The sequence below is a fragment of the Molothrus aeneus genome, chromosome 28 (assembly GCF_037042795.1).
Source record: "Molothrus aeneus isolate 106 chromosome 28, BPBGC_Maene_1.0, whole genome shotgun sequence".
NCBI classification, from domain to species: domain Eukaryota; kingdom Metazoa; phylum Chordata; class Aves; order Passeriformes; family Icteridae; genus Molothrus; species Molothrus aeneus.
The window spans coordinates 3,408,296-3,428,449 of record NC_089673.1 but is presented as its reverse complement, the minus strand read 5'-3'; the positions used below and the strand labels follow the sequence as shown (position 1 = coordinate 3,428,449).

General features: G+C 52.8%; 2 protein-coding genes across 4 annotated transcripts; both read right to left on the bottom strand.

The window, feature by feature from the left end:
* Positions 1-1,503: 1,503 nt before the first annotated feature.
* Positions 1,504-7,617, bottom strand: CNP (2',3'-cyclic nucleotide 3' phosphodiesterase). Its single transcript, XM_066567112.1, has 4 exons — positions 7,510-7,617; positions 4,891-5,560; positions 4,192-4,334; positions 1,504-3,683 (listed from the first exon to the last, which is right to left on the bottom strand). The coding sequence occupies exons 1-4, from the start codon at positions 7,510-7,512 to the stop codon at positions 3,231-3,233; spliced, it is 1,269 nt and encodes a 422-aa protein (XP_066423209.1). The 5' UTR covers positions 7,513-7,617; the 3' UTR covers positions 1,504-3,230.
* A 185-nt stretch (positions 7,618-7,802) lies between these two features.
* On the bottom strand, positions 7,803-18,731 carry ODAD4 (outer dynein arm docking complex subunit 4). 3 transcript variants are annotated; one of them, XM_066566882.1, is made up of 12 exons: positions 18,610-18,731; positions 17,835-17,966; positions 17,004-17,157; positions 14,538-14,599; positions 13,702-13,858; positions 12,314-12,538; positions 11,001-11,208; positions 9,395-9,481; positions 9,004-9,200; positions 8,742-8,842; positions 8,442-8,520; positions 7,803-8,023 (listed from the first exon to the last, which is right to left on the bottom strand). In XM_066566882.1, the coding sequence occupies exons 1-12, from the start codon at positions 18,718-18,720 to the stop codon at positions 7,935-7,937; spliced, it is 1,602 nt and encodes a 533-aa protein (XP_066422979.1). In that variant the 5' UTR covers positions 18,721-18,731; the 3' UTR covers positions 7,803-7,934. The 3 variants fall into 3 exon arrangements, with proteins under 3 accessions (XP_066422979.1, XP_066422980.1, XP_066422982.1); XM_066566883.1 differs by lacking the exons at positions 14,538-14,599; positions 17,004-17,157; XM_066566885.1 differs by lacking the exons at positions 14,538-14,599; positions 17,004-17,157; positions 17,835-17,966; positions 18,610-18,731 and adding an exon at positions 13,980-14,486.
* Positions 18,732-20,154: the final 1,423 nt, after the last annotated feature.

The window sequence follows — 20,154 nt, the reverse complement described above, 5'->3', positions numbered from 1 at the left end:
CTCTTTTCCAGCAGCTGAGTTGGGAGTGGATGCTCTGAACAGCTCGAGAGCTTCTCTGGGAAAGTTGTGAAGAGAAGTGTGTGAGTGTGGCTGTGGGCAGAGCTGGCATGTGAGGGCTCTGCTGTAGGACTGCAGCTTTGGCAGGGAGATCAGGAATTGTGTGGCTGTTAGGCTTTGCCTTGGATGTGGTTTTGTCCGGCCATGCTCAGAGAATCATGGAATAGTTTGGGTTGGAAAGCTGTGAAGTCCATTCAGGAGGTTCTGGCCACCCTCTTAAGCTCCCTCATTGCTTTGGCTGCACAGGAATGTACCTGATTTGGTTTTGATCCTGGGAGTGTTCAGTGAGCAGGATCCCCAGTGCTGCTGGCTGTTGTAAATGCAGAAATACGAGTTGGAAAATGGGAGAAAGACAAATTGTTCAGGTACAAGAGTATTATCCATGGAATAGAATGGCCCCTCCACTCTGCATCTGCTGAGATACAGAGTGGACACTTTGTGGTGTGTCTGAGATGGAGGCTGGGGCCAGTCCCTGTCCAGCCACACTGGCCCTGGACCTGCAGCCATCCAACAGCCCCAGGGCTGGGCCATGTGCTGCTTTGCCATTTCCAAATGACCTCCTCAGTTTCAGTAATAACTCCAGATATTCTCTTATTTCTAATGGATGGTTTCCATCCTGTTTAAATTCGTGCCTTGTCCTTTCCCCTCCTCTTCCCTAGGGAACAGGACAACCGTGTGCTGCACCCTGGAGCAGTGCTGGTCCCTGGGCAGCTGTGGCAGGGCTGTGGCAGGGGTGGGTGGCAATAGCTGCTGGCTGTCCCTGCCCTTGGCTCTGTGGGGCCATTCTGGGTCCCTGCATGACTGTGAGAGCTGATGTGAAACTCTTTGGCCTTCCTGGCCCACTCCCAGCATGATGGATGGGGTTATCCCTTCTCGGAGCAGTGCTGGGCATTTTCCCTCACCCAGATCTGAGCTTGGAGGGACAGCTCTGCTCTGTTGCTGGAGCATCCATGGGGAGCCCAGAGGGACTGCCCAGCCCTGCTGCCACCCCAGCCCTGTCCCCAGTGTCCCCTGATGGCTCCTGTGAACAGAGTGTGGTGTGAGGCAGCATCCCAGGGGCCAGGGGGCTCACAGAGCCCCACAGTGCACGTGGGTCACAGCTGTGGAACAGTCAGGACAAATCCAGGCACCGATGCGAAGCCACTCGGAGAGGAGCTCGTCCCTGCGCTGCCGTGTTTATCTGAACTGGAATTGGGAATGTTTACCTCAGTGTACATAGCTCAACCTTTCCCTGGGAGGAAAGGGGAATTGCATGGAGCAATTGCTGTCCCATTGCTTTGCCAAACTCCTCATCCTCTCCCAGCCGGGCTCCACATCGGTACCAGCTGTCCCTCTTGGACCTTTCTAGGATGTGAATGGTAAAAAATGTGAATATTTGTTGTTTACTTCCTTAGCAGAACTCCTGATGCCGTGTTTGTATGGGAAATCAGCCTGAGCAGACCCATATGCAATCGGTTTTACTTTATTATAAACTGTATATGATGTACAAACTAATAAAAACTCAAACGACGACAATGTCACTGTTGTTCTTGAACAGGCAGGTGAAGGAGATGTTCCAGCTGTGTATTCTGGTGCTGGAGTGATCTGGGCACTGGGGGTGTGGGCTCAGCCAGCCCCTGAGCAGGTGCTGGCAAATCCCTTGTAGAGCTTTGGTGGAACAAACCCTTGAGGTTCTGTCAGCTGCTGCCAGTGTGGAAGGTTGGAGGGATTTCTCCAAGAAGGGTCACAGGTGCTCTGGGTGGGTTTATAGCTCACTATTTTATGGTATAATGAGAATTTATTCTTATCCTTTGCTTCTGATCAGCAGGAACTATTTTGCTTTCATGGCAGAGTGTTTGGTAGCAGAAAAGCACCAAAGCTCTCCCTGCTTTTGGCCTCAACAGTCAGAGAGAAACGCTCCTTGCCCCAGCAACATTGGACTCAGGGTGAGCTGTGCCCAGCCCCAGCCCAGGCCTCAAACACAGTCAGTATTTACAGTGTTAGTTGGGTTAATGTCACTCTGCTGCTCCCCAGAGCCTGAGCCAGAGCAGGAGGTCGAGCTGGGACCTGCCCTGGGGCTGTTGGTGGAGCTTTGTGTTAAACAATGCCCAGGAGCCACCGCCCTGCTGGGCCAGGGCCTGGCAGAGCACAAACCCAAGTTTCAATAAAACAGATTTAATGACACAAGTGCTGGGTCAGTAACTTCCAGCTGGGGTTTAGGTTCGAGCAGACGTGAGTTACAAGGTTACAGTGCCTCCACTTCCCACACTACGGGGTTACTCCAGCCTAACTCTTAACATTCAAGTGCATTAGAGGAAGGGAGTAAAATCTTGCATGAAGTCCAGTCGTGTACTTCAGACATGATTTTAGTTTCTATCAAATAAGATGGAAAAGATGTTAGTTCATCTCTTCCACTCCCTGCCAAGGCAGGATTGTTCCCTACAGGACATGGGATGGTGCTTGGTCCAGCCCAGGTGGAGGGAAGTGGCTGGAGCTGCTTTGCAGGAATTGGCTCCCTGTCCTGGTGTTTCACTTGATTTTCCCAAAGTTGGTGTCTTTAAGGCATCACCTGGCACAGTGCCCTCCTCCTGGCTGTCCCCAGAGCATCTCTGCTGTGAGGGACAGCAGCTGGGATGGAGCCCACTGGGGGCAGCTGTGATTAGGGCTGCCAGGACCTGCTGCCCTCAGCAAGTTCTGTCCTTAGGGGCCAAACCCTTGGTAAGGACAGGACTCCTGACAGGAGTGAGCCACGCCTGGGTCTCGCTAGTTCTGACCCTGTACTCAGCTGCCAGAATGGTTAATGTCAGTCCCTGGCTGTGGGAGGGGAGGGACATCCTGCAGTTCCCTTGGCTTCAGACCAGCGACTGCCAGGCTTTGGTCAGTGCCAACAGGTAAAGATCGAACGATTGTGGTTCAGAGGGAAGCAATAAAAGCCCCAGAGTTGATCTTTCTCCAAGGAAGAAAACAAGCAGGACACCCCAGCAGGTTCCCTCCAAAACTCACATTACAGTTGCAGTCAGGAGTTGCTTGTTTTCTTCCTTTTCTGAGGCCGATAACTCCCCAGAGGCTTCGCGCTGGGGTGGGCAGGAGGGTTGACTTTAGTAAAGGTAGAAATTATTTCTCTTTACACTTTTAAGGTTACAGAAGTTACTTGCCTTTTAAAAACAAACCGAGGAGCTGCCCTGCCCGTGCTCCTAGATGATGGTGCAGGAGCTAAAGGCAGCGCCCCGTTTGTTGGTGCTCTGCGTTGGCACGAGCTTTCCCTTCCCATAGTACCCCGAGAATATCGCCCTCACATCAATCTTTTTCAACAGCACAAGCATCCACATCCCATTATCAAAATACAGCAGTTTCCCTCCTCCAATTTCCCCCACTTGCTCCCCTTTGTTCCCTGCCTTTTCCAGCTTGACAAACTCCAGCAGGTCGAGCCCCGTCTGGACGGCTTCGACGCCGTTGGCGCAGCCCAGGGTGATGTGGGCACGGCTGCCCCGGGGGAGGTTGTCCGTGGGCAGGATCTTGTCAGCATCCCCTGGCCACAGCAGCAGCTGCTGCTCGCTCAGCTCGATGCGAGCCCCGACAGTCTTTGTGGTGATGAACAGTGCAGAGATGGAGAGGGTGAAGCCTTTGCCGTAGGAAGCCTTCACAGCCTGGAGGAGAGGGACACACACAGGGGACAGGGTTGGTGCCTCTGGGTGGGGATTCACTGGGGCTGCTCGTGGCAGCTCCTGTTGGGACATGGGCAAAATATCCAGAGCAAGGAGAAGGTGAGTGCCTGATGTGCCAGCTCTGTGGATCTGGAGCTGGTAATGTCTTTCCAATATTTAACCTGGGCTTATGTGCTCTGAAATAATCAATCTGGGGATCTGAATACCTCAATTCATCATCATTCAGCTCAAGTTGTCAGAGATGATGCTGGAAGTCATGTGTGATCGGGGAAAGTGGGAGTATTTTGTTTGGAAATAGGAAACAAAATCACCACGTCCACACTTTGGAGTTTTCTCTGCACAGGCCACATGGATGTAGTTCCTGTCCCTATGTTTGGCCTCTTGGGTCAGAGCAAAGCCCATCTCCAACCCTCTCCCAGGCTCATGGACACCCCAAAGGGGAGGGAGGGGACACGGGGGTGCGGGGAGGAGGTGGGATCCCAACACTCACTTCCTGCTGCGCATATTCCTCAGCTCCAGCTGCTTTTCCAAACTCAGTGTATTTCGTGGTGCAGTGCAGGACCCCAGGTGGCCTCTTCACAAAGTAGCTGGTGAGATCTATTTTTATTTTGGGATCTTCGATAGCAGAAGGAACTGCAGATACAGATAAACAATGTCACTGCCACAAAATGATGCCCCTGATGTCAACCCACGAGCCCTGGTCCCATCTCTCCCTTCCCTACTTCAGCCTTGACATCTCATCTCTGACTGCAGGGTGGGAAACCAGACCCCTCCCTCCTCCCAGGCTCACTGCAGATGGAGCCAGAGAACAGAAGCTCCCGTGCATCATCGTGGCTCATCTCAAACCTGATGAGATGTGAGAGTCCCCTAAGGGATGGGATTGTTCAGTCCAGCCTTTCCCATTTCTCTCTCTTTGCCTTTTTCCCACCCAACACCTTGGAACCAGGGGACACCCAGGATCCCATGTCCTGCTGCTGCCACCTGAGCTCAGTGCCCTGTGGGGCCAGATCTAAACAGACTTAGGAAAAGCTCTTTAATTTATTTTTACTTTAAAAGCAACTTTGTCAACTATGAAGACCAGGTTAGCAGCTTTAAAAAGCTTTTCTTGTTGGCAGTGTTAGAAATTGACTTTAGAAGCTAATCAGACTCATCAACAGGTAAGAATGTGTAAGAGAACATCAATACATACAGTATTTACTCTCCTTTTTGAAGGCTTTGAGACTCCCAAGCTCATCCAAGAATGCCTGGCCAGCCTTCCTCAGGATCTCCGAACTTCTTTTGCTCAAAAACCACCCAAAATACATGGGGAGGAATTCCTTCTCTAAGCTTGGCTTCATCTTCTTCAGCTCTTCCACAGACAGTTTCCACTGATTCTTGTCCTTTAGCTGGGGACAATCCAAGCGCCAGGGGGTTTTGGGCTCGGCAAAGATGACTTTGTAGCGATACTTGTCAGCAATGTCAAAGAGCTGCTCCAGCCGCTCCCGCTCGTGGTGAGTGTCATCCAAAACAATGACGCTGATCTCCCGTTTGCAATAGTCAACTAGATCCTCATCCACCTTGGAGTACTCTTCAGGAATGGAGCTTCTGATTAACGGTGTGATTTTATAGTGATCAACAGAGATGACCTTGCAGGCGTCTTTGTAGCGATCGTGGATGGCCTGGGCCAGGGTGGACTTCCCGCTGCCAGGCAGGCCCCGGAGGATGAAAAAGGTTTTGGATTCTTTCAGTGTGGAGATGGTGTCTTCATCGTCCAGGAATGGGAAATGCAAACTCTCAGGTCTCTCTTTTGCTGATTGAGTAGACATTTTTCTAAATATTTTAGGCAGGAAAGGGTGACTCTTCTTGGAAAAGCCTCTGTTCTGAAATGGAAGGAGAAAACACTTTGCAGGGCAGGAACCCCAGAGACAATGTGGTCCTGCTGGGACCTTTAGTGGAAAGGATGGGCACAGGGAGCATCTCCCCCACATGGCCTCACTTGGGTGCCCTGCTCAGCTGACTCCTTCTCCCACAGCTGCTCTGGTTGGTCACACAGCAGAAATCCACTGCATCCCACCCAAGGGCTGAAGGTTCAGCCCTGCTCCCCACTCTGGCCTCAGCAGCTGCAGTCCTGCCCCACTGGGAAGGGGCTTCTCAGGCACCAGGAGCTGCCACAAAGCCCCAGAGCTCCTTGTGGGGCACATTTAGTCTGAGCACTTGAACAAACACACCTGCGGCTGCCGGATGTGAGGGCAGCGACCCATGGAGGAGCCCAAGGGGAACTGAAAGGCCCAGCAGGTTGAGATCTGCCACGCTCCTGTCCCTTCACCCGAATCACAAACTCTATTCCCAGGCTGTGCCCTAGAGCAGCCCACAAGGATGCTGCTGCCTCCCTCTGAGCTGCACTGAGGGTCAGCAGCTGAGCACCTCACAGGAGGGAATTTGGGCTCCTCTTGGGGAAAGCAACTGAGACGGCTCCCAGGAAAGCCAAACCCCTCCCAGCAGCTGCAAGGCAGAACTCGAAAGTGAAACCTCGAGTGCTGGAGGAAACGAAACACTCGCGGTTGGCAGCAGTGAGCGGGAGATGCCGCTGGGAGCTGGCACGGCTGTCCCTCCCCTCCTGCCAGCAGCTCCGGTTAGCAGAATCCCAGATTAATTCCCAGTAGAGCCCGGGAAAACACAGGACTGACAGGAAAAGTGGGATTTCTTCAGCTGTGCGAGTCCTCAATAGCATCTCCGAGGCAGACATTGTTTGTTGGGTCAATAAATGACCCGGCTGCCTGTGGGCCAGCCCAGCCTGGGATCCACTGGACCGTGGGAGTGATGCCCAAGAAGTTTTGCCTTTGATGCAAAAATTGAGAAGTTTTACATAAAACGTAACTGCTCTGCCAGGGCCAGAAAAATGTGTTTCCAGTTCGCAGTTTTCAAAAAAAAAACACTTTTCAGGTGTTGATTTGCCCATCTCTTTATTCCAGATGAGTTTTGGTTCCAAATGCCCTGGGAGCAGAAGCAGGACCCCACATTTCCCACGGGCACTGCCTGCCCTGGGCTCAGCCGCAGCCTGAGGGACAAAGGAGCCCCTGAGAGCAGCAGGGACCTGCGGGCTCCCCGGAGACCCCGGTGCTGCTTTCCCCGCACACTCGGGGCTCAAAGTGCTCACACCGGGGGAAGCCGGAGAGTTACCTGGAGCGCAGCACAGGTGCCCCGCTTGCCAGGGCTCGCAGGGCCGGGCTGTCCCCGCACCGCACCGGGCTGTCCCCGCACCGCACCGGGCTGTGCCGCGGGCGGGGACCGGGGCCGCTGTTCTGCCGCGGCAGCTGCCGAGGGGACTGAGGCGCTTTTCAGCCCCGTGAACAAAGGAACAATCGCGGCCCCCCCGGGCCATTGTTCGCCGCCGGCTCGGGGACAACGGGCGCCTTCACGGGCCGGGCCGGGTGGACAAAGGCTCCGCAGAGCCCGGGGGAGCGGGGTCCCGCCGGACAATCTCCCATTGAGCCGCCCCCACAAAGCTCCCGCTTGTCTCCTGCTCCCCACCATGGAGGGAGCCAGCACTGCCGGCCCCGTGCTGCCCGTGCCCCGGCAGCCCCCAGAGCGTCCCGGGACCCCCGAGAGGGAGCCACGGGCCCCGGGGCCGTTCTCGGGGCCCGGCTGCCTCCGCTCCCCCCCAGCCCTGCGCCCTCGTGTCGGCAACGCCGCCGGCGCTTCCGCCCTCCCGGGAATCGGAACCTTCGCCGGGCGGAGCTGCAGCTGCAGCCCCGATGCCGATGCCAATCCCGATGCCAATCCCGATGCCTGTCCCGCTGCCTGTCCCCATCCCGCTGGTCCCGCTTACCATGGTGAGGGCAGCGGCTCCGGGGCGGCCGCCGGTGCGGAGCGGCGCGGCGGGGAAGCGGCTCTGGGGCGGGCGCCGCCGCCGCTCCTTTCATAGCCCCGGGACTCGCCCGCCCCCGAGGGCCGGGCCGAGCCCTCCCCCGGGGCAGCGGGGGGGCCCCGGGGCTCAGCGCCCCGCCCGGTGCCGGGGATGCTGCCGGGACAGTCCCGGGCCGGGGGGAGGCAGCGCTCCGAGAACGGCGGCGGCTCGGACCAGCTCCTTCCCTGCTAGGGACACACCACTGCAGTGCTGGGTACGACGCTTGCTCAATATTTATTTCAATTTCCCGCCTAGGCTCCACTTTTCCCCACGGCTCTCCTTTATTTCCTTGTCCGTTTGCCTCCTTTAACCTTTTCTTCTGCTTACGTATCGTTTCTGGCTTCCTCTTAGGGCTTTTCATCTGGATTCCCTTTCTCCTCCTCCTCTTCCACATTCTCAGCGGTGGTTTTTATGCTTTCACTACTGAAAAGGCGATCTGGGAAGGGAAAAGGAAAGTTAAGCCACGTCCTAGAGCAGTTGGGCACAGGAAGGGCCCCCGGGCTCCCTTACCCTCCCCAGGAATGTCTCAGTGCCCTCAGGTCCGGGGATGCAGCTGCTGGGCTGCAGTGCCTGAGGGGAGCAGGGCCCTGCCAGGACCCTCCCCGAACCCCAGCAGGGTTGGGACAGGGCCGGGGTGTCGGTGACACCGGGCCAGCCTGCAGGGGACACTCAGGGAGCTGGGCACGGCCCGACCTGGGAGTGCAGCTGAAGCAATCCCAGACTCCCACCAAGATTTTAATTCAATACTTGCAAGGAAATGGGTGCTGTGGGAATTATGAGGTGCTGCTGATGTGCAGAACAGGAGAGTAGGGTTTTTCCCATTTCTGGGTGCAGAGGGCACGAACATCAAGTACCTTCATGTGAGGGAATCGTCCCATCTTTGTGGCCTTTGTTCAGCTCTGCAATGAAGCTTTTGCTCACATTATCCAAGGCCTGAAAGGGATGAAGTTCTTGATAAAAGCCCCAGAAATGCAGCTACATACCCAACATTTTCCTGTTTTCTTTTGCTATCATTACCAAATCCTTTTGCTATCATTACCAAATCCTTTCCCACTATAAGACTGCATTTCTATGGCATTACTGGCTGGAATATCCCAGCTGGGATAACAGCTTCTCCCAGAGGCTGCCCAGAGCTCCTCCTCCATCTCCCTTACCGCAATGATGCCATTTTGAGCAGCTTCACTGGGCACAAGCCTTGCCTTCTCCAGAGCCCTTTCAAAATTCAGGATTGCAGACTGGTAATCTTTCAATTTCACTGGAACAGACAAGGATATCAGCTGGTTTAGCCCAGGATCAGGAGAACAGCAAGAAGTAATCAAGCCAGTCCTGATGTGAGCAGTTGCTTTGGCTGTTAAATCCTGGAGAGTTTTCACACCAGCTTTTCCCTGAGAGCAAAACCTGTGCCCACATCTTTACCTTGTGCCTGTGCCACCAGCACGGTGGCATGGAGCTGCCACTCCACATCTCCCTCTTCATCTGCTGACTGCAGGGACTGCTCTCCATAATCTTGGGCTACTTCAGCATTATCCAGCTCGAGGTAGCACCGCCCAATTTCATGGAACAGCCAGGCCTTCTCCAGGCTGGATTGGGCCAGTGGAATCTTCTCCTCCCAGCTTCAAGTAGAGTAAGACAGAGAAACCTTTACCAACCCTCACCGAGTTCAGTTACAACTCAAACACTGATTTGATAGCAAAGGGTTCGGGTGTGAAAATTTCCCCAGGCCTGGCTGCAGTGAGAACACACAAGTGAAAAACCACGACCTGGGTCACCCCAGCCCCTGATGCCTTTGCTGCTGGGCTGTACTTACGTGTTGATGGCCTGCTGGAACTTTCCAATTCGGGCGTACACGTGGCCAATGTTGTCCAGGGCCCGGGACTCGGCATCCGGCAGAGTGCTGGGACAGGGAGACAAAGGGATTGTGGCACTGATATCATCCTGGTCCTCACCCAATCTGCCTTTCTTCAGGGTCCCCTTGGTGCTCCCCATGCCCTCAGAGAATTGTTAGGAAGTAAAAGGCCCAGTCAGGCTGAAAGTTATGAAATCAAGGTTGATTTTTGATTTTATCTACAGCTCTGGCAGCTGACCCCATGAGACACAGGGGAAATGGTTTAGCTGTGCCTTTGATTATTATTAATTTTGGTGCAAATCTGACAGCCCTTGGGAAGGTCTTTCCACTTTTCATTGCCTCTGTTTCCCTTTGTGGGAACAACTCATGGATGATTTCTGTCTTTCAAAGCAAAAACACAAAAACGTGTCTGCAGTATCTGCAGGCTCCTGACACCAGCCCTGACCCTGTGCTCGGACTGAGCTTTGCTCCATCCTACAGGCAGCTCCTTCTGTAATAAAGCCCTATGGGCTTTAATTTTATTTTTTTTAATTATCCTCATTCTCATCTTCAGAAGCAGTGAGATGCTTCTTTGCCTACCCTTAGTTTAGAGATAGAAAAGCCTGTGCGAGGAGCAGATAAATGCCATGGGAGTCATGGAATCACAGAGCGGTTTAGATGGGAAGGGACCGCAAGGACTCAAACCCCCGTCACGGGGTAATTAACTCGAGTAATTAAGGAGTCATTAGCGGCATCTCCAGCTGCAGCCGCCAGAGGGTGCAGCCCGCCCGTCTCTGCCCGCCCTTCCCGGCGCCTCGGGTTCAGCGAGGTCCCAAAGCCGGCATCTCCTCCCCTTCTCCTGCTAATTCGGCATCTCCTCCCCTTCTCCTGCTAATTCCTGCCTTTACCCGGCCTGCTCGGGGACTGCGACCACCAGGAGAGAGGCAGCATTTTCCTAAACCAACATTCATTTCCAAAAGGATTTTTGAAAATGAGAAATAACCACTCCGTGATATTTTAAAAGCTCAGTGCACTACTGCCAAATGTAAGTCCCAAATCACTTCAAGCCACTGTCCCATGATTTCTGCTATGTATTGCAAATTTTTGCTATATCTTAGACTACATTTTGCTCCACTGTGGTTCAGCAGGAAGAGCTGTGGGATGTGTCTGGTGCAGAAAGGTAAGTGCACCTGGAAGAGACCTTTATTTCAAGCTATGCTTAATGGTTTCTATGAAAAGAAGTTTAAGACAAAATGTAGCAGAAAACTGAAGCAATTTCAACGCTGATCTTCCTGAGAAAAAAAGTACCTGCTCAAGATTAAAGTGCTGAGACTGGGACTTGTGTTCTTTTGCTTTGCTACAGAAGAGGTTTTGATGTGCCCTATGCTGTGGGTCCTTAAAAATCTGATTCAGGTTCCTTATTTTGAAACAGTGAAGATAAAAATTCACCACACACCCTAATACTTGTGCAGAGCTGAATGTGTAACCTGTTAAACCCCCCAGGTGAGGATTACTTTACCTAATGCTAAAACACCCCCACAGAGGTATTTTCCCCTTTCTCCACCCACCTGAACTTCCAAGAACTTACTGCTCCCTGGCACATTCCAGATCCATCTTATGGCTGTGCAAAGCTGCCTCCATCTGTCCCATTGCCAACTGGGCATTCCCAATGCAGTTGTGGAGGTTCCCAATCAGTTCATACTTGTTGGGAACTTCATTCTCTGACCAGGCTTGTATCTTTTTCAGCAGCCGTTCAGCTTTCCTGCAGCTTTGCTCAGCAGAACCTCTGGCCAGCACTGGGGACAGGGAGCAGAGTTGGACACTGGGGTGTGATGCAGAGACATTGAGAAGTTGTGAATTCCCCATCCCTGGAGGTGTCCCAGGCCAGGTTGGATGGGGTTTGGAGCAGCCTGGGATAGTGGAAGGTGTCCCTGCCAAGGTAGGGGGGGTGGGATGAACTTCAAGGTCCTTCTGTCCTCATATTTCCTGAAAAATCCTCTTTGCCCAGGATTCTTCTCCTGGGCAGCTGAGAGGCCTCAGATAAAAGGGAAAACAACATTAACTCATTTGCTTCTCCTGTGTTTTGTTGCTTTAGAATGTGGTTTGGAGATTGTTTATCCAACAGGTGGTTGTTTGATTAGTTTCATGTGAATTGTTTTAATTCAATCACCAATCACAGTCCAAGCTGTGTCAGACTCTGGAGAAAGAGTCACAAGATTCATTATCATTCTTTGTAGCCTTCTGTAAGTATCCTTTCTTATTCTTTACTATAGTTTTACTATAGTGCTCTTTATTATAATATCATAAGATAATAAATTAGCCTTTAAGAACATGGAGTCAGATTCATTCCCTCCTGCCATGGGGGACCCCAGAAAATACCACACCCTTCCAACCCAAACCATCTTAGGATTTTGTGATACTCAGGAAGTGAGACCTGGTGAAGTGGTTAACCCTCAAAGCTCAGGAAAAGAGCTCCCCACAGCCAGGAACCTACTCAGCTCAATATCCTCCATCTCCTTTGCAATGGCTCTGGGAATATTGGATGGTTTCTGTTTCTTGTCCTGTGCCCAGGCCAGCTGCAGGACCCTGTGCTCATAAATCGGCTTCTGCTGCTGCCAGAAGTCCTGCTGCTGGTTCAGGTGGGAGATGCCACCCAAAACCAGGTCCATGACTTTGACCCCCTGCCTTGTGAATTCCCCAAGCCTGGAGGTGTTCCAGACCAGGCTGGATGGGGCTTGGAGCCACCTGGGATAGTGGGAGATGTCCCTGCCCATGGTAGGGGCAGTGGAACAGGATGAACTTCAAGGTCCCTTCCAACCCCAACCATCCTGGGATTCTGTGACACTCAGGAACTGAGACCTCAAAGCTCAGGAATAGAGTTCCCCAGAGCCAGGAACCTACTCAGCTCGATGTCCTCCATCTCCTTGGCGATGGATCTGGCAATGTCAGACGGTTTCTGTTTCTTGTCCCGTGCGCGGCTCTGCCGCAGGGCCTTGCGCTCGTACTCCCGCGCGTAAATCGGCTTCTGCTGCTGCCAGAAGTCCCGCCGCTGGTTCAGGTAGGAGATGCCATCCAAAACCAGGTCCATGACTTTGGCCCCCTGCCTTGTGCTGCTCTGCATCAAGTCTGGGAATAAGATAAGGTAGAACTGAGGTGAGAATCAACAGACCTGAGCTGTAGCTCAGTGGGGAATTGATTGGGAACGTTTTTCTGTTCTGACACAGACAGTCCTGGACATGAAAGTGTCCTGTGCTCCTCAGAGCTGAGGTGATGGGGGAGCTAAAAATAAACTCTGTGGCATTCACATTTTCTGAAAAACCCCTTCACCCAGGACTTTTCTCCTGGGAAGCCCCAGAGAAAAAGGGAAACTATTATTATCTCATTTGTTTCTCCTGTGTTTTGCCATCTGGAATGTGTTTGGAGATTGTTTACCCACAGGTGATTGATTCATTGGATTCTGGTGTGAGTTTTCACTCATTGGCCAATCGGTGCCAAGACTCTGGAAAGAGTCATGAGTTTTCATTATTATCTTTCTAGCACTGTGTAAGTGTCCTTTCTGTATTCTTTAGTATAGCATAATATCATATATCATATCATATCATATCATATCATGATAAATTAGCCTTCTGAGAACATGGAGTCAGATTCATTATTCCTTCCTTCTTCAGGGCACCCCACAAATACAATAAAACTCTGCTACCCCTGTGGTTCAGTGAGCTGAGCTGGTGTTCCAGCCTCGTGTCTGCTGCCTTCTCTGCTGATCAGAGCCAAGAAGGAGCCCAGTAAGTGGGGCCAGCTGTGCTGAGCACCTGTGCTCTGGGACAGAACATCTGTATGGCACATCTGTATGGACAGGGCACTTTAAACAGGGCTGCGGATCAGGCTGGCAGATGGAAAGTGAGAGGGCTTTTACCTGCCTGCAAACCAGACCGCCCACATGTGTAATTAGTGCTGGCAACCCTGTAAAAATCCTGTGAGCAAAGCAAACCTTAATCACTTCTCTATTTCTGGGTGAAAAGTTCCCTAGAAATATGACTAAAGGAGCATCAACTTTGTGCCTTTTTCTAAAATAAGATACTTCTCCAATTCCTGCATTTTGACCTTGACAGCATTTATAACAAACCTACAGAGGAGTCACAGTCCCATGAGCAGACACCTGCCTGTGTCCTCACCACTGCGAGCTCTGGAATAGTTAACTAAGAGTCCCAGGGATTTAAAAGAAGAAAAGAAATAAAGAAGAATAAAAAAGGGATGAAAGAAAAATAGAATGTGCTGAGAAGGAGCAACACCTTCATCCTTGAGCAACTTCTCCAGATATGCCTTGTCAGCATAAAGCCGTCCCAGAAGCTGTTGCTCTGTTTTTGGACTCTGCTTCTTGGTGTGTTTTTGATCCTTTTGGTCCTTTGGTTTGTTTTGCTGTTTCTGGTTGTCCTTTTTGCTCTGCAGCTAGAGAAAAACAAAAGGAGTTGAGGGACATCAGTGGGGAACACTGGAATGAGCAGAATTCTGTTTATACTCCATATAAGAAACTTATTTTTTAAATAAAAGCAAAAAGCCAGTGTCTCACCAGATGCTTTGGCCATGAGCAACTAAAATTCTGCAGCCAATTGTGCTCCCTGGGGGACCACAAGGGTGTTACAGAAAGGGTAAGAACTAGTTCTGGCTTCTCAGAGGAACAAGACACTTCTGCAATGGAGCACCCAAAAGTGAAGCAATAAAGAAAGTGTCCATTATCAAAACTGTGACCCTTAAACATCAGGTAAACCCAAAGTCAATATTGGAGCTCACTGTGCCCTTTTTGACCTCTGGGCTGTTACTCATTAGATAGGTGGCTGGCAACACCCCCAGACATGGGGGTGCAGGAGAAATTCCAGGTTTTGTTCTTGCATGGTGGCTCTTCCTGCCCTTCTGCCTTCCCCTTTAAATTCTGGGTGAATTGAGCCAGACCTGCATTAGAAGCTGGTGACAAACCATGACAGGCCAGTGTGTTTCAATGCTCCAGAGGCCCTTCAGCAGGCCCACTGCTCCCACAGCCACATCCCTGCAGGGACTGTCACTCCTCTGGTGCCAATTTCAGCATCACAACAACTCCAGAAGCTTCTCCAGCAAGAGCCCTGTGCTGTACCTCTGCCTGCCTGCTCACAAAGCACAGCTCCTCCTTGCTCTCCAGCTTCACTGAGGATGGATCTGCAAACACACAGGAGTCTGGGTTAGTGCTGCACAGCAGCCATGCAGGGGAGCTCTGACTCTGACCCTCATCCATGGAGAAAGTTTCCCAGACTTCAGGATAGACTGGAATCCACAAAAGTGTGAAACAGATTATAGAGAGCAGTGTAGGTGTATCACCTGGTGAGAAATTTACCAAGTAAAAATTCCCACCAAGTATTTGTGAGACAAATACTCACAAATTGAGTTGAGTAAATTTGTGAGTTGGGAGTAAAATGCCCATAAAGGTGCAAAGCACAAAACATTCAGTTTCAAGCACTTTTCTCATCTTTTGCCATGGGATAGGGGGTGTTGGTGTGTTCTGGGTGCAGGGAATGCTACCAGCTCCTCCTGGGATTTTCATTCACACAGCACCAGGGGGCTCCTGTTGCAGTATTCCTACAGACAGGGTGCATCCTGCATGCAAACTGAAGGAGAAGGGTGCAGCTTCTTCTGGGGGATCACAGCTGGAGCATGAAATGGAAGGAAAGGTGTTTTAAAGGTTTGTGCACTGATTAGGGCAAAAGCCCATTGTGTTTACCCCATCTGTCTGCACCCTGGGAAGGAACAGCTCTTTGTTTGGTCTGAGGGAAGGACAGGGCTGCTGAGGCTGCTGCAGGATTCCCTTCAGCTGCCCTGGGGCCCAGACCAGCAGCACAAACACAGGCAGGTCACAGGGGCAGGTGTTCCCACCCACCCAGGTGAGGCAGAGCCAGGGAGGCAGCTTGGGGATGTGCCCTGTTTAGGTGTGTGCATTTCCCAACTGTTCAAACATCCACGTGTTTCCCTGCACCTCACAGCTATTGACTGATTGAAAATAAATTTGGTTATATTAGTTTAGTTATGTTTAGTTAAATATCAGTTTTCTATTTTTTAAATTCATTTTTGTGCCTTCAGCCCAGGAGGTCTAAAGGTGGTCAGAGCTCCTGGCTCAGGACATTGAGCTGGGAAGATTTCAGCTGGAGCTGTGATGATATCTGAGCATTGTGCTAAGCTCAGGAAGCAGCAGGAATGGAGGAAAGCAAGCCAGATCTGGAAACCTTCCCTGTTGTTTTGGTTTTTTGTTTTTTTTAATAACTATCCCATCTGAAAGTGCTGCAGGCTCTGGTGCCACTGTTTAACAGGGGGAGGGGCTGAAGTTTTGAAATTTTGGGAGAGGGAGGCCCTGGCCTACCTGGGAATGTGTGTGGGGTGTGAGTGGGGTGTGCCAGAGCTGGGCAGGGACGGGCTCCAACCAACCCCACAGGTTTGGCAGCCCCAGAGGAGCCCTCACACGTGTTCCACTCACGTGGCAGAGGTGGCAGCCCCAGGTGAGGTCTGTGCCCCACACTGGGACACGTCCTGTCCACGCCTGCTGGCAGGGCTGACAGAAAATCTAAGTGAAAAGGGATGAGTTTTCTGTTTGTTTTAAAACCCACGAGGTCCTTGGCCTTTTCTGTCTCTCCAAGAGCTGATCTGAGCCAAGAATGGTGAAAGCAGAGCTCGTTACAAGAGTCAACAGTTTCACTGCTCTTTTGCAATGAAAACTGGAGGAGAGTCAGGATTTCAGGAGGCCAGTCTGAGGTAGCATGGCACATTGCATTCCAAGCTTTGAATAAAAGGGATAAAGGTCTCAAAATGGATTCTGCCATTAGTGCTGCAGGTAGATCATAGAATCGTGGGATCCCAGAATGGTTTGAATGAAATCATGGAATCCCAGAATGGTTTGAATGAAATCATGGAATCCCAGAATGGTTTACATTGGAAGAGACTTTGAAGCTCATGCTGTTCTATCCCCTGGAATTGGATCTCCCATGGGCATGGACATCTTCCACTACCCCAGGCTGTTCCAAGCCCCATCCAACCTGGCCTTGGACACTTCCAGGGGTAGGGCAGCCACAGCTTCTCTGGGCACCCTGTGCCAGGGCCTCACCACCCTCACAGGGAAGAAATTCTTCCCAATATCCCATCCAACCCTGCCCTCTGGCAGTGGGAATCCATTCCCCCTTGTCCTGGCACTCCAGGGTGTCTCCAACTTCCTTGTCAGCTCCCTTCATGCACTGGGAGGCCACAGGCAGGTCATGGATTAGATGAGCTGCTCTGCTCTGTATTGTCTGGAAAGTTTCCATTATGATTTTGGAGACTGGAGTGTCAGGATTTACCTACAGAACTAAAGGGATCAGGCACTGTGTGTGAGCAGCATACAGAGGAGAAAGAAAGAAGAAAAAAGGAGCAGGGTTGGGTCTTTGTGGTGCTTCTGGATTTATCTGCCACAGAGAACAAGAACCCAGAAGTAGAGAGGGTTTGCTGTGGGGCTCTTGGGTCACTTGCAGAGCTGATTTGTCACCAGCTGTGCCCTGTACAGCGTTGTCCAGGCTCATGGGGGGCAGAAAGTGGCACTCCTTACTCCCAATGCAGTTGATAATGGCCTCCTCAGCCTTGTGGATGCCCAGCTGGAACTTGTGCAGGTCAGGGCGGAGCCTTCGGCCTCGGTGGTAAAACACCAGAGCAAACTCAAAGTCCCCCATGGCATACAGGGTCTCTGCTTTCTGGTAAAGCCCCTAAAACAACATTTGGGGGAAGAAATTGATAAAATGAGGCAAAATTTTGATGGATCTCAAGTAACTCCTGAGTGAGACCCCAGGGCTGTAACAGCTTGCTGTCACAGACATATTTTATGAAAAATCCTTTTGCTAGGATCTTTTCTCCTGAGAAACTGAGAGACCTCAGAAATGAAATGGAAACAATAATTATCTGCTGCTGTGCAATGCAACAGGTGCATCTGGGATTGGTCTCATGTGGTTGTTTTTAATTAATGGCCAATCACAGTCCAGCTGTCTCGGACTGTCTGGTCAGTCACAAGATTTTATCATTCCATTCTTTTTCATTTCAAGCCTTCTGATGAAATAATTTCTTCTATTCTTTTAGTATAGTTTTAGTATATAATTATCTTTCAATATAATATATATCATAAAATAATAAATCAGCCTTCTGAAACATGGAGTCAGGATCCTCATCTCTTCCCTTGTTGGGGTTGCCTGCAAACTTGGTGAGCCCCAAGTGAGGAACATTGCCACAGCTTGCACACATTAAACCCCACACCTGGAGGTGCCTGAGCACCCCAACAGCTCTGAGAGCAGCAGAATTGGTTTGGAGTTTCCTCACAGCTCTGCCTCAGACCCCGCAGGGTCTCACAGATCCTTGGCCACCCCCTCCTCCTAAAATTTCAGCTGGTTACCTCATAGAATGTATTGTCAATTTGGAGCGAGGCTTCAGCATCTTTCAAGGAGTTTTCTGTGTCCCCAAGTTTCAGAAAACACTTGGAACGGGTGATGAGGCAGTGCTTGTCTCCTGCTCTCAGCTTCAGTGCCTGGAACCACAGACAGGGACATGTCACCTGTGCTGGACATGTCACCTGTGCTGGCTCAACACCACAAATACACAAATGCAGATATTATTTGATGCCACAGCTCCCACGTGGATCTTGATGATGGTTGAGGATAAATGAGGCCCTGATTTTTTAAATTTTTCTAAGCCTTCTGACGTTTACATTCTTGTAAGGAACTTTCTCACACATTTTATGTAAATAACTTATTGTTTTGCATTCTTTTATAGAAAAAGAGAAATTTGATGAGCTGTTGGTTTGTCCAGTGGAGAGGTGGCACTCTCACCCTCCAATCCACTGTCACTTTTGGAAATCTATAAATGTTGGAGTCAGAAATTAAAAGTTCCCTTTTTACCATCAAAAAGCTGCGTGTCCTATACGACAGATAAAACTACAAGGATTTTACTGAAGAGTCTTTTCTCGTTTTTCACAGCTGTTGCAGGCTCTGCCCTGTCCCTGAACTGCCCCGTCTGGTTCACCACCTCCTGGTGACACGTCTCTCCGTGTCCCCCCCTCTTGCCGCTGCCTCTTCCCCCGCCTGAACCGAACCGAATCCGCCGGGGCGGCCCCGCCCGAGGCCCCTCCCGCCCGTGGGCATCTCGGTGCCCTCGGAGCGCGGCGCCCTCACGTCATTGAAGCAGCCCAGAGCCTTGTCGTGCTGGCCGCGCCGGCTCAGGGTTATCCCCTCGCTCATCAGGCTCCCGAAGGAGACGACGGGCATGAGGTCGTCGTCCGCCATGGCTGCGCCGCGGCGCCGTTGCCAAGCAACGGTTACCGGGTAACGCCCACTTCCGGTGATCTGCCCCGCCCCGGAAGTGATGAACGCGCCCGCCCAGGGCCCACGTGCGGTGCCGGTGTCCCGGCGCTCGCTCGCTGTGCCTGTGACCCGGCCCGGCTCCGCGCCCGTGGGGTTCCGTTCTTCCACCCGCGTTCCCGGAGCCCTCCGCGGCCGGGAGGGGTGGGAGCGCCGCCGCTCCGTTCAGCCGCGGTGCCACGGAACACCGGGCAGAGCCGGTTCCTCTGCCCCGGCGGGGAATGGCCCGTGTGTCCCGCAGAGGCAACGCGAGGGCAGCCACCGCCTCCCTACAGCCGGTTATTCGGTACCGGTTTCGCCGCTGAGGGTGTAATCCTGGCCAAATAAATGCCGAACGGCAAACGCTGCTCGCTCACTCCCATCAGTACTCCGGTCCTGACTTTATTTTGGCGCCGGTTCAGACTCTCCGCCAAGATCTGTGCTTGAAACACTTTGTTCCTGCCAAGTGACTCAGAGTAAGGGCGGGAGGAGGAGGAGGGCATCTGTCCCGCTCGGCACCGGGACATTTAATGGCACCACGAGGCACTGCCCGGCTCCGCACGCCGCTCGGCGCTGCCCGGGGTTTGGCCCCGGCCCAGCACCGCCGGCCGCCCGCCACTGGGGCGGGAGGCGGGGTGGGGGTCACGCCACGGTGGGGAGACACTCACTGCCGAGCTCCGGAGTGGGCGGCCGGGCTGACACACCCCGTCCCCGGGGAACCGGGCGGGCCATTTCAGGCAGATTAAGCGCGTCGTGGCTGTTTTACCGGGAGATTTTCCCCCACTGGATGTAAAACGCCGTCCCCAGCGGGGCGGGCAGTAGCCCTGTGTTCGTGAGGGGCTGCCGCAGGTCTGTGCCCAGCCCGGTGACATTGCCTCCACACCGGGACAAGGCCGCCCGTCCCCCGCGCCCGGTGCTCCCTCAGCTCCCGGTGCTCCCTCAGCGCCATTCCTCAGCGTTAGTCACGGGCCGGGAGCCCCGGGGAAAAGCGATTTGGGGTGGGGGGTCCCAGGAAGCGTGAGAACCGTAGCGTTCTGAAAGGCTGCGAGGAAACGGAGCAGCGCTCCCCTCCCGGTGCTTCGGGAGGCACCGGTGACCCGGCTCTGGCAGTGCCGCCACTCCCCCGTGGGTACCACCGGGCACCGCCCGCAGCCGCAGTCCCGGCGCTGGCGAGGGAGCCCCGTTGTCGCCGCCGATACCGCTGGGCGGTGGGCCTGCTGACGTCATCACCGCCGGTTACGTCAGCGGCGGCGGGTCTGGCGTGGGGGGTCACGGCCGCGGGCTCCGCCGAGGGCGGGGCGATGGCGCGGAACTACGACTCCCACAAGGCCGCGCGGCCGCACCCCACCGGCGGCGGCCAATGGGTGCGCGGCGGGCGCT